Below are 13,356 nucleotides of genomic sequence, written 5' to 3'. Positions count from 1 at the left end.
ATTGTCTTCATGAAACTGAAAAACCAAGACCTTTGTGAAGAGAAGAAAGTTGAAATGACACCGGTTTAGAGAAAAGAGACATGCGGCTTCTGTTTTCTCTCTGTTGGGAACCCCCCTTTTCCACCAAACGCCATCGCGACGTCTGTGGGCTTCGTGCCCCCTGCCCTTGTCCCGCTGGGTTTTTTTTGCCAGGAAGGGGGGTTGGGAAAGACAAAGCCGGCATTCTTCTAGTCAGAGCAGCCTGTGGCTTGCCTGTAACCACGTTCTGTCAGAGCAGTGTCCGGTGTCCCATGCTGTTTGGTGGTGCCGTGGCAAAATCTCACAGGAGAACAAAGTAACACGAGATGGTGGATTCCTTGGCCCTTCCAGAACACACTGACGACGCTGCTGATGGATTTGGATGCGTGACTGGTACAGGCTGCGAGGAGGCTCAAGCCAGGAGCCGCGGGTCGGTTGTCATCACCGGCTCAAATGATGAGAAGTGTATGTGTGTCATTTATAAAGCAGTTTTTCAGGGAGACCCTGATTTCTTTTAGACCCAATTTCCCGATACACAAGCCAGTGGGCTCAATAGGTTAGCGCGGTTCATGGACCTTGAACCAGAGGGACTTGGCCGCGTCTGAACCCAAGACAGCTCTGGAGCCAAGGAAGGGTCTGTCCATATGGGGACGTCGCGGCAGAACTCCGTGCAGACTCAGGGGAGAACCAGCTGTCTGGGGACACCTCCTGGTGGGTAAATCCTGCTGGGGGAGGAGACAGCATCTCTCGCTCCTGGGGAGCTGTGCCTGTGGCTGAGGCCACATGAGGCCAGGCCCTCAGCAGGGGGACTCTGCAGGAGAGCCCCTCTCCCTGCTGCAGGAGGGCAATCTCGTGGCTTCAGAACCTGCGCTGTCCCTCATCATCAGCTCGAAGATGTGGTGACACTGCCCACTAGCATGGGCAGCTGGGCATTGTGACCTCAGCTGTTCCGCACACAAACAGGTGGTCATCCTGCCCTTGCCTTGGCCTGTAATCTGCATAGGACAGTGGCCTGGTCACAGGGGCCCATTGTGGGGAGGTCGGGAAGTTAAAGAACACTCTGGCCTCCTCCATCATGTCGGCCAAGAAGGCAGAACTGAAGAAAACAAGCCTGGTAAGGGAGGAACACTGCTGGACATGGGGGCCTCTCGAGTTCCCGCGGGACGGAGCTGTGGCATGGTGGGGGTGGTCCACAGAGCTCTCTGATAATTCCCCCACTTTTCTTTCTCTGCTCTGAGCTCCAGGTGGCCTCTCAGCCGGGAAGGAGGGTGGGACTAATCCCTGCCTGGGGGTGGGAAGGAAAGACGCCTTTGCTGACTCCTTCTGGAACAAAGACCAAAGTAATGGTCCTGTCACCCCCAATCCCCCTCCCCCAGCCGAGGCCATGCCAGGCCCCAGCGAAGGGCACGTCCTTGGCACACAAGCACCATGTTAGATGGTGGGATTTGCGCCCCCAATTTGCAGGCGAGGAAATGGGGGCTCAGAGGGACTAGATGACCTCCCGGGTGGCACAACCAGTCAGGAAGCAGCTGAGGTTAGACCAGGGGTCCGTCTCTCCCAAAGCCCACACTCCCGAAATGATACCCACTCGGTTTCATAAAGTTAGCTCCAGGTGCTTTCCCTGCTCAGGCTTCTGCAGGGAGAGGGCAGCCCGCTGCCTGGGTAGGTTTGAGCTCAGAAAAGGAAGATAAGGTAACCAGGTCCGGTTGTCTTGAATCGGGTCCTTGGGTGGGAGGTAGTCTGTGGGCCTGAGATCAGGGGCAGGAGGACAGGCAGGCCTGGGCAGGGGGCCCCTCGAGAGGGCTGGTGTGATCCCCCTCAGTCCTGATGCCTGACAGGCAGACTGCCCACCTCCTCCCTCCACAGAGCAAGAGCTACAAGGCAGTGTGCCTGGAATTGAAGCCCGAGCCGACCAAAGTAAGAAGCTTTTTTGAGGCCATGCCGGCAGCCAGGCCTGAGACCCGTGGGGAGGTGACTTGGAGTCAGGGGTCATTCGCTGTTCCTGGTGGCCAAGACCTGTCCCAGGTGCTGGGGAATACACGAGAGAGAGACAAGCTCTCTGCTCTCACAGAATTTAGCACTAGTGACCAATCTGATACGGAATAAATAAGGAAAACTCAGTATTGTCACCTGCTAGACAGAGAATTAAAATAGGGAGGTCGGGCCCTGAGTGCAGCAAGAAGACTGAGGAAGGGTGCTGTGGGCGGAGGCAGGAGCACGTTAGAAGTGTCTGAGGCAGGAGTGGGGCCAGGAGAGCAGAGCATGACGAGCTTGTGTGAGAGGAGAAGGTGGCGGGAACTCTTGTGTGGGGGGGCAGCCAGCTCTCACCTCCACCTGCCCAGGCCCGAAAGGAGGAACCAAGACTCAGGAGATCTCTCCTCCCTCGCCCACCCCACACCTGCAATTTCCGACATTCTGTGTTTCCGCTTTCCACCAACAGACATACGACTACAAAGGAGTGAAACAAGAAGGGCCGTTTACCAAAGCAGGAGGAACTCATGAGCTAAGGGTAGGTGTGCCGGCCCAGGGGTGGGGTTGGCGGGGCGCTGTGGAGACCTGGGCCCGCTGACTCTGGCCGGGACGGGTCTCCGGCTGGCGTCTGTGGCTCTACCCCAGCGCCTGTGACTTCACTCCCTCTGCTGCTTTTTGTTTTAGCGCTGTATTTTGAAGTAATTTCAGACTTACAGAAAATTTTTTAAAAATTGTGCCATGAATTCTAGTCTACCCTTTGCTCAGATTTCCCAAATGTTGACATTTGATCATGACCCCCCATATATATATATATATATACACACACACGTATAATATAGGCTTCCTGAATCATCCGAAAGCATGTTTCTCTCAAATTCTAGTGTATACTGTCAAAAAACAAAAACAAGAACAATCTCTTACATAACCACAGTACAGTGATCAAAATATCAAAGGACATGAACATTGATTCAGTGCTTAGTCTGTTTTTACCAATGGTTCCACTAAGGTCTTTCCTAACAGAAGAAAAAACAACTGTTTTGATGTGTTCCTTTAGCTTCCTTCCATCTGGAACAACTCTTGAACCTTTGTTTTTTTGGGACATTGTCATTTATGAGGATTATAGGTCATTTGTTTTGCAGACTGACCCTTCACTTGGGTGGCCTGATGCTCCCCACTGGTTAGATGGTGGCTGCGCATTTTGGGGGGTCATGGAAGTGAAGGTGTACCCTTCTGGGCATCTTATTCCAAAGCACATGGTGTCTCCATGTCCCACTCTCCCATGTTCTTAACAGCATCCTTTCCTTCCCCCGTAGCGGGACGCATCTCTCTGTCCCTCCTCATGAGCATCGCCCCAGGATCTTCCTTCCACCCAGGACATGGCCTTAACTCCTTCCTCTCTTCTCTGCTTTATTTCCTCAGAATGAACTCAGGGAGGTGAGGGAAGAGCTCAAGGAAAAAATGGACGAGATCAAACAGGTAACAGGATGAGACTTTCTAGGACGCAGAGGGAAAGGGTAGGACCCCAGAAAATGCGTGCCGACCTCTGAATAGCGAGGGGAATCCAGAATGTCGTGGAAAAAGCCCTAGCCTACCTCAGCCTGATCTCCTCCGGTGTTTTGGTGCAGCTCAGGAGATCTAGTTCTTTTTGTTTGATGCTTAAACCCAGGCTGTGAACGCCAAGAACTCTCTAAGGTGTCACATTGATTGTTGAGGAGCTAGAACTTTTGTGAGAGTGAGAGGGACTGATTGGAATGCGGGGGCCGTCAGGGACCAGTCCCATTCTCCTCCCTTGAGCCTGCTCCAAAAAGCAACAAAACTCTCCTGTTGCTTCTTGGATGGAACCACCTATGGCACGCTTGTGATGAGAGGTGGTGCTTAAGCAAGGAGGAGTACTGGAAACTGTGGGCTGAGCTCCCCAGGGGAAGCCTTGCAATAGCTAGATCCGAGCCCCGCCCACGCTGGTGGAGTTTGGGGGGGGGGGGGCGGCGGCGGCTTCACGCTACATGCACCCTCGTCCCTTCGTAGACTCCTTGGGAAGAAAGGGGTTTTGACAGGCCACGACACGTCCATTCCCTGAACTTTATCCAGCTCATTCCAGAGAGAGGAGCAGCTGCTGCCCTGCTTTTTTTTAAATGCCCCAGAGATGACTCCGCATTGAGTAATATGTGCTTGCCTTTCTTCTTCGTTAGATAAAGGGCGTAATGGACAAGGATTTTGATAAACTCCAGGAATTCGTGGAGATTATGAAGGTGAGCATTTACTGATCTGGGTCCATACTAGAAATGATGGAAGGAGAGGCCCGAGCCTGCCCTGCAGCCACTTGAGAGTCTGGTAGGAAGACCCAAACTCTGTGGAAAGCAAGCAAGCAAGCAAGCACCAAGCAGCATGAGAGCGAGAGTTAACTAGGAGTCTGGAGAAATAAGGAAAAAATGTGGGCCAGGGTAACCAGACAAAGCCTTACAAAGGAAGTGAATCTTAAGGTGAGCTTTGAAGGCTACATTAGAAGCTTAATGCAAATCAAAGCAAAAGCCCAATAAGCTTAGTTTTGAACTCAGACGTTACTAGGAGAACCATTAGACTCTAGGATAGTGGTTCTCAAACCTGGATGTGTGCTGGAATTTCCTGGAGCATAAATAAAGAAAATAGAGCCCAGGTCCAATTTGGAGGGGGCTTAGACCCTTGGATTTTTTTTTTCTACATTCTCCAGATGAAGATTTGAGAACCACTGATGTAGAAGCATAAAAAGGCAAAGGCAGATATCTTTAAGGTTTGAAGAGTTATCAGGGGATACTACCCCTGCCAGAGATCTAAAATTCACACAAAGCCACAATAATCTTGTCTAGATAACCAGTCAAATGAACAAAACCAGTGTAGATAACTCTTTAACAACCTCTCCACCCGGCACGCCTGGGACGATTTAAAAAATCAGTATACCCAGGCCCTGGCCCAGATGAACTGAATAAAAATCTCCTGGGGGAACCACAGTTGCTTAAAAATATCAAAGTGATTCTGGTGCTTTTCTCTGCATAACAACCAGATCCTAAACACTTCAGCAGTGGTTATTAACCTTGACTCCATATTGCAATCTCCTGTACTGGAGCTTTGACCTTCTACCCAGGCTGCACTCTATACCGATGAAATCAGAACCTCTTGAGATGAGATCAGTAGGGTTTAAAGATCATGACGTGATTCCATTGTAAACTCAAGGTTGGGAACCACAGCTCCATAAAATTTAAAACATAATAAAGATGATTTTTTTTTACATGTTAGAAGAAAAGGATTATGTATTCCTATTAAGGATTATGTGTTCATATTAAGGCTTATGTATTCGTATTAACATTGCTTGATTATATGAAGGAAGAAAAAGATTATGCATTCATATTAAGAACACTGCTTGATTATATGAAGAAAAACTTAATTCAGTTAACATTGTAAAAACTGAAATAGTCCATAAAGTGAATTTAAATAATAAAAAAACAACAAGAGTAAATTATGTATAAATATTCAACCAGATGGTCTAAATACAACAGAAGAAGTCACAAAGGAAATATTGATATACTTAACAATATAAAAAATTTAAAAAACATAACAGGAAAGTTTCGTGTATGGAATTAAAAGGCAAACAACAATTTGGGGGAAATAATTTTCCACAAATATGACAAACACCAATAAAAGTTTCTATATGACAAACACCAATAAAAGTTTCTATCAAGCTCACATAAATCAATTAGAACCAAATAGGAAAATGGGCATAGGGTATGAACAAACAATCCACAAAAGAAAATACAACTCAAAAGCAAGAAATGTTTTAAAAGGTTTACCTCATGCATAATCAATTAAATGCCAAATGAAAATAATTCTTAGGCCATTGTCACATTCAAATAAGTGAACTTTATTTTTTTAAGATTCTAAGTATTTATTTATTTATTTTAGAGAAAAAGTGTGGGTGTGCAACAGTGAGGGGAGGGCTCCGAGAGAGAGGGAGAGAGAGATTCCCAGGCGGATGAAGCCTGATGCAGGATTCCAGCCCACCACCCTGAGATCATGACTGGACCTGAAATCAAGAGTCAGGCACTTAACCGTCTGAGCCACCCAGATGACCAAATAAGCGAATTTTGAATTAATAACAATTACAGAACAAGGCAGAAATGTACTCTTATACTGCGGGTCATAGTATAGGTCTATATAACATTGGAAATAAATTAGACAATAGGTATCAAAAAATATCAAACCCCTTGACTTATTAATTCCATGCCTCACAATTTTACGTATGAGAATAATCCAAAATACTAGCGTGGGTGTATGTAAAAAGATGTTCATCACAGGATTATTTATAATGGCAGAGATTTGGAGATGACAGTTTTCAATAGTGGAGTAGCCAAATAAATTAAGGGGTATCTGTGGAATGAAAACTGGAACTGTTGGAAAGAGTGTTTAGAAAGGATGCTTCTAGGCACACCTGGCTGGCTTAGTCGGCAGCGCACGTGACTCCTGACCTCGGAGTAATGTGTTTGAGCCTCATGGTGGGTGTCGAGCCTACTTAAAAAAATAATAATAAGAGCACTGTCGTGGTTAGATGGTTAGATGTTCACATTAAGGAGATACTGAGGCAAGGGCATGTGGGAACTCTTTTGTACTGTCTTTGCAACTCTCAGTAGATCCCAAATTATTTCAAAATAGAAAGTGCATTTAAAAAAAAAAAGAATGCTTATAACGAGAAGTAATAAAGCAAGATACAAATAATCTATAACAGGCTGATCTCAGTTAAGTGAAAAAAAAAAAAAAAAACCTAAGTAAATATTCAGAAGAGACTAGAAAGAAATATACCCAAAGGGTTAATAGCAATTATTGTTAGATGATGAGATTAATTTGTTCTTTTATATTCCCCTATAGTGCCCAAATTTTCTACAAAGGGTGTGTATTCTTTCTTTCTTTCTTTCTTTCTTTTTTTTTTTTTAAAAGATTTTATTTATTTATTTGACAGACAGAGATCCCAAGTAGGCAGAGAGGCAGGCAGAGAGAGAGGAGGAAGCAGGCTGAGAGCCTGATGTGGGGCTAGATCCCAGGACCCTGGGATCATGACCTGAGCTGAAGGCAGAGGCTTTAACTACCTGAGCCACCCAGGCGCCCCTGTGTATTATTTCTATATGAAAATGCACACACGGTGTTTTGTTAGTGGGCAGGATTGGGGATTGAAAAGCACAAAGGAGGTTATTTTGGGCTCAGGAACAGCTTGGGCACAGCACGGAAGCAGGATGAACGTGAAGTGTATCACGGTCAGTGGGGAGACCAGTCCTACACATGGGATTATCTGGGGAGACTGTGAGAAATGGAATGGGCACAAAGGCAGTAGACAGTGAAGGCTTCTGAAAGACAGGCAGACAGGTTGGGACTTGGTTGTGTAAGCAGTAAGAGGCCTCTGGAGATTCTTAATCAAAGAACATGCTAGAAGCAGCACTTCAGAAAGGCTGAGCGGGCAGCTGTTCACAAGGTGGCCTGGATGGGTGTGGGGTGGGGGAACGGGAGACTGGGGGTGGGGGCTGTCTGGAGCAATCGATCAGGCAGGAAGCCACATCCCTGCTCAAGAGGAGGGATGCTGGACCAAGTGTGGGAACAGAAGGAAAACAGTAAATCTGAAATCTGGAAGATGCATCGAAGGAAAAATAATACTCTTGGTGAGTGATGCAACGTAGAGAATGAAGGGGAAGCAAGCGTCCATGACCCCAGAGGCAACCGGGACGGGTTGAAGGGTCGAAGGAAGTGGTGACCACGACAAGGACAGTTGGCAATCAGTTGATTTAGAAGAGGAAACCAGGAGATCACTTTGGGACATGAATTTGAAGTAATAGTGAGACTTCTAAGAAGGGGGGCATTTTGACTCTGATATTTTGAACCCAGGGGCATTTCCACTTCAAGGATATTTTTGCTGTGTTTATGAGTACAGATATTTTAGTCAAAATGTATAGCACTTAAAAATGCTTTTCAAGAAGGTGGTTTTGAAATCCTCTCCACCCAGAGTGTGTGGTTCCTTGACCAGTTTTCCACTGCAGATCAGTAAACTCTTGCCAAACATTTCATTTTTTTATTAAAATTATTTTTGGAAGCAAATTATATTTCATTTATATTTTATCATGTTCAAGCCAACCCTGTGTTTCTCCAGAACAGATACGATCCATGATACCCTCTGCCATTCTAGATCTTCTTTTGTGGCCAATTTTTCCAGATCAAACTTTACAGGTCTGAACTCGTCAAAAGGATTTTACTATTCTTTCAGTTCTTAGTAAATAATAGACGTGATATGCCATTTTGAGCTACTGTTTCTTTTATGTTGACCATTTCTGCCAGAAATCGGGTTAAAGAAGGAGCAAACGTACATGCGCAGGATCTGGGCGCAGGGGTCAGAAAATCGGAGTCAAAAGTATCTTTGAGGGTTGGGTCACAGGATTTATTTTCTCGGCTCCATCATTTTATAGGCATGGAGCCAAAGCAGATAAGAGTCTCACCCAAGTGTAGGATCAGGTAAAAAGACTTTCTGCTTTCTGAGTCCTCTGGAGACTTTGGAGGAGCCCCTGACGACACTGCCTGTGCTTTGGCCTCAGCATGGAGTGGGTGAGGATGGGGAAGAGGGGGCGTATGTCCCCCAAGGCCAGTGAGGATTCTTTTATTTTTTTTAAATTTTATTTATTTATTTGACGTAGAGAGAGAGATCACAAGTAGGCAGAGAAGCAGGCAGAGAGAGAGGGAGATGCACGCTCCCTGCTGAGCAGGGCCTCGATCCCAGGACCCTGAGATCCTGACCTGAGCCGAAGGCAGAGGCTTAACCCACTGAGCCACACCCAGGCGCCGCCCCCCCCCCCCCCCCCCGTGAGGATTCTTGAGGGAGGAGGATGCTGAGGTCATCTCTGAGCGGCCGGCAGAGAGAGGCGAGAGAAAAGGCTTTCCCACGCCCTTCAGCGTGACCGTTCTAGCTTTGGGTTTTCTCTTGAAGGAAATGCAGAAGGATATGGATGAGAAGATGGATGTTTTAATAAATATACAGAAGAACAGCAAGCTGTAAGTGTAGCGCACACCCATCTCTCCTCATCCCCAACGAATCTCCTCCCTTCACTTTGCTAAGCGTCCTTGGGTCCGGAGGACTCTCAGACTCTTCACGGTCCTGTCTTGGTTTCCGGAACCGCAGTGGCTGGGGGTCAAGGTCTTCCCTGGCTGCCCACACTATGGTTATCTCGTTGTTATGTTGGAAATGGTCTCCCCAACTCTGCCCCTCCCTGACTCCCCAGTCCCCTTAGAAGAGGGCCAAAGGAACAGCAAGAACTCAGGCTGATAGGAAAAACAGACCCGGACCCACAGCTCCGCCTCAAGAAGATGGATGGGGCTGACGGAACACCGCTTTCTCTCCACAAGAAGATGATGGCACTACAGAAACCAAAAAAGGACCCTCTGGATGCCCTTCATCAATGCGGGCCATGCTGCGTAAGTGAAGCCGTACCTCCCCCTTACTCTGGTGCTACCCCCCAGGCTCCTGCTGCTCCCTGACCGCCCCCTCCCTCCGCCACCCCCCTGTCGGGTCCTCTCACTCCCTTACCTCTTGCTGTGAAGGGATGGGATCTACCCCTCTGTTGGCCCCAGATGCATCCCTAGCCCGGAACCCTCCCTGGGGTCCTGCCCTCAGCTCAGGGGGATTCCAAAGCCATGACCAACACAGACCCAACCCTGGCTGGACCTGCTCCTGAGTACCACTGTATTGTTCTGTCCTTTCCTATAGCAAGATCCGATGGGGTGCCCAGCAGGCTGGCCATCTTGGACCAGGGAAAAATGATCTTTCTTGTGCCGTTTCTGTCCTCTACAGGAAAAATGTTTGTTGTGTGCCCTAAAGAACAACTACAATCAGGGGTAGGTAGACCCCCGTAAGAAGTCCTTGTCTCAGCCCAGTGCCCTGTCATCCCAAAGGCAGTGGGCTCGGGCTGCGTTGGCATCACATCCCACCCGGTCGTGCAGACTCTGCCCCCCTCCCCCACCTCATCCACTCAGTCGTAGAGGACATGGCACCAGGCAGGAGGGCTTGGGATCCCCAGCCGGGAGGCTGCTGCCCAGAGGCTCCCGTGGTGGGGGTGGGGGGTGCCCCCCTGGCCGCTGAGCTGACCTTGCTTCTTGTTCCTGCCTCTCTCCCCTCTCTAGCAGCAGAAAACTTCCGTATCAAGCCTGGCCACCCTGTTCATCCTTGGCTTCTGGAGCTGCTTTCTGATTTATCTGTACTTCCAACCCTATGTGGTGGAGGACATGCTCCCAACCTAGGACCGCTGCGGATCCCACCAGCAGCTCCGGCTCTTCCTCCCCCGACTCCTCAAGCTGCACAGCAAAGGCTTGTGGCCCTCGGACCTACCACCCTGTCCCAGGCCTGCCCCCACCTGGAGATTAAAATCTTCGTTTAAAGCCAAAGCAGGTATCACTGTTTTGAATGTCAGCCCCAAACTTCAGTGTCAAGACTGTCACTTGTTGTTGTCCTAGATCCCCATAGTTCAGACGCCAAGTCCTCTTCCTGCTTCCTGCCGGATCAGTGGGAAAGCCCGTCTTGCCCATTCTCAAGGTCATCCCCCTTCCTCTCTGACCAACACCCCCCACCATTCTACCTGGTTCTGCAAAGGCCTCCCGGCTCAAAAGGGCGGGGAGCTCCCAAGGATAACAGCTGCCATTCTGTGTGGTTGCAAGAGAGACCTCATTACCCTTTGCACCTGCTCCCATTGTGTTCTTAGCTCCTGCACTGTGTGAAGGCTGGCGAGTCAGTGGGGGACCCCGGGGCCCAGGATCTAGCTGGCACTGCTTCCCCTGAGGTTTTGTCTCGGGGCAGAATTCAGGGTCCCATTGCTGTAGGAACTTGGTTCCCTTCATGGGTTCTGGGGATCCACCCTCTCTACCCTCCTGATGGTTTCCTGTCCCCTGACTGAAAAGAGACATAGCCCTTCAAAGGCCTTAGGCCTCTACGAGAGTGGGGACAAGCCAGTGACCTCCCAACGGCTCCACTCTGTGTCCTGCCCCAAATGCCCTAACCTGACCATCAGCTTGAAATGAAAGCAAAGGAGGGTACAGAGAAAATGGGATCTCTGTAAACCCGCCTGCGTGCATGTGACGGGGGGGTAGTCTAATGGCGGAGGAATTGATAGGGTTCCATATTTTATTTCACACCAGCTTTCTTGTTTCCTGTCTTTGCTAAGTTTGCTGCTTGGACTCATAGCCAGCCTAGCAAATAACTGACCACGTTCTTAACAGGCTGCCTACTAACGGGCTGTGTGTAGGCCTCTGATTCACATTCTGATACACTTGTAACAAACAAACCCCAGAACAAACCTAGGCCTTGCCCTCAAGGACCTTATAGCTTTAAAGGAGACATAAACATGTTTATTAAAAATATGGGCCGTTTACAAATAAGGACAATAATCACAGCACGCGGGTGCCTGGGTGGCTCAGTGGGTTAAGCCGCTGCCTTCAGCTCAGGTCATGATCTCAGGTTCCTGGGATCGAGTCCCGCATCGGGCTCTCTGCTCAGCAGGGAGCCTGCTTCCTCCTCTCTCTCTGCCTGCCTCTCTGCCTACTTGTAATCTCTCTCTGTCAAATAAATAAATAAAAATAAAATCTTTAAAAAAAAAAAATAATAATCACAGCACGCGATGAAAGCTAAATGATTTAGAAATGGGAAAAAGAAGGATGGGTGTAGACTGCTCTTGTCCTGCTGCCACGCTAAAAGATGACCGCACACTGAACAGCTTACACCAACACAAGCTGGGTCCAAAATGGGTCTCCTGGGGCTAAAGTCGAGGCATTGGCAGGCCTGCATCCCTTCTGGAGGCTCTAGGGGAGAATCTATTTGTCTTGTTCAGTTTCTAGAGGCTGTGCCTGCATCCCTTGGCTCCTGGCCCCTTCCGTGGTCAAAGCCAGCAATGGCCATCCAAGTCTCCTGCATTGTGCATCGCTGTGACGCTGATCCCTTTCCCTGCTCTTCTTTCCCCTGGTGAAGCCCCTTGTGATTACCCTGGGCCCGCCTGGGTAAGCCGGCCTGCTCCTACTCTAGGGTCAGCTAATGAGCAACCTCACCTCCCTTGGCTGTGTAATACAGTATATTCACAGGTTCTGGGGATTAGAACCCACACATCTTTGGGGGCTGCTATTCTGCCTATCACAGGGGACTCATCAGACCCTGTCGCCAGACTTCCAAATCTTCACACACTTGGGGACACTGCATTGTATAGTTCTATGCTGTTGTCATAGACCCACAAATCTTCCAATACTCTTTCAAGACAGTCTCCCCCCTCACAAGGGCGAGACACAGTGACCTGCTTCGAATGAGTAGAATGAGTAGAAAATGGCAGAAGTGATGGTGCGTCACCTCCAAGACTCATAAATGACAGGTGACTTCATCTTGCTCTCAGACGTGGGTGATCTTCGTTGCCATGTAGTGGCCCTATTTGAAGGGTCACAAGGCGAGGCACAGAAGCCACCCACTGAGAGCCATGTGGGGGTCATCTGGCAGCCCCAAGAGAGCCTTCAGTTGACAGCAGCCCCCATCAACATCTTGACGGCAACCTTATGAGGAGCCCCCAGAGCTAGAACCGCCCAGCTCGGCTCCATCCAAGCTCCTGACCTGCCAAAACTGTGAAGTGATGGATTCTTGTCACTTTCAGTTGCTAGGCGTTGAGGTCCTTTGTTACGCAGCAAGTCATAAGACACAAGCATACCTCCTGTTCATTTTTTAAAACTTCAAAAGTTGAGCCACAGAGTATGGGGTTCTATGTAGAAATGTACAGTTTGGTGAGTTTTTCATGAATGTACATCACTAACCTTATTCTAGAACTTTTCTAGTACCCTTTTCCCACCCATACCTACTCTGCTCCCCTGTTACCACTCTTCTAGTCTTTATTTCAATGTATTATTTTGCCTGTTTTTGAACTTGATCCAGATGGAACTATATATGTGTTTTTTGGTCTCATTTCTTCTGCTCGAAATTACGTCTGTGTAAATCATGTGTATTGTTGTGTGCACAGCAGTTTATTATTTTGTAATCGCGGTGCAGTTGCCATGTTGTGAATAGGCCATCAATTATTTATCCATTCTCCCATTGGTAGCCCAAATGATTCTTTTTTTTTTTTTTAAGATTTTATTTATTTATATGACGGAGAGAGAGATCACAAGTAGGCAGAAAAAAACAGGGGGGGAGCAGGCTCCCTGCTGAGCAGAGAGCGCAATGCAGGACTCAATCCCAGGACCCTGAGATCACAACCTGAACCAAAGGCAGAGGCTTAACCTACTGAGCCACCCAGGCACCCCCCAAATTATTCTTTTTAAACAGGCGAAGTAAAAGCAAGTTTCCCTGTT

General features: G+C 48.4%; 1 protein-coding gene across 10 annotated transcripts; it reads left to right on the top strand.

Annotated features, from left to right (window-relative positions):
- The first annotated feature begins 359 nt into the window (after positions 1-359).
- TEX35 (testis expressed 35) lies at positions 360-10,426 on the top strand. 10 transcript variants are annotated; one of them, XR_009347592.1, is made up of 9 exons: positions 963-1,132; positions 1,885-2,043; positions 2,459-2,527; positions 3,409-3,465; positions 4,179-4,238; positions 8,978-9,042; positions 9,270-9,462; positions 9,755-9,882; positions 10,168-10,223. XR_009347592.1 is itself a non-coding variant. In XM_059146804.1 (9 exons), exons 1-9 carry the CDS (start codon positions 1,094-1,096, stop codon positions 10,232-10,234), a joined length of 750 nt encoding a protein of 249 aa, XP_059002787.1. In that variant the 5' UTR covers positions 963-1,093; the 3' UTR covers positions 10,235-10,426. The 10 variants fall into 10 exon arrangements, 8 of the variants coding, with proteins under 8 accessions (XP_059002792.1, XP_059002787.1, XP_059002790.1 ...); XR_009347593.1 differs by having other exon boundaries at positions 10,171-10,208; XM_059146804.1 differs by having other exon boundaries at positions 9,839-9,882; positions 10,171-10,426.
- The last annotated feature ends 2,930 nt before the right edge of the window (positions 10,427-13,356 follow it).

This window comes from Mustela lutreola, chromosome 14 (assembly GCF_030435805.1).
Source record: "Mustela lutreola isolate mMusLut2 chromosome 14, mMusLut2.pri, whole genome shotgun sequence".
NCBI lineage: Eukaryota > Metazoa > Chordata > Mammalia > Carnivora > Mustelidae > Mustela > Mustela lutreola.
Note: the sequence above shows the minus strand (reverse complement) of the source record. Positions and strands in the feature narration are given on the sequence as shown.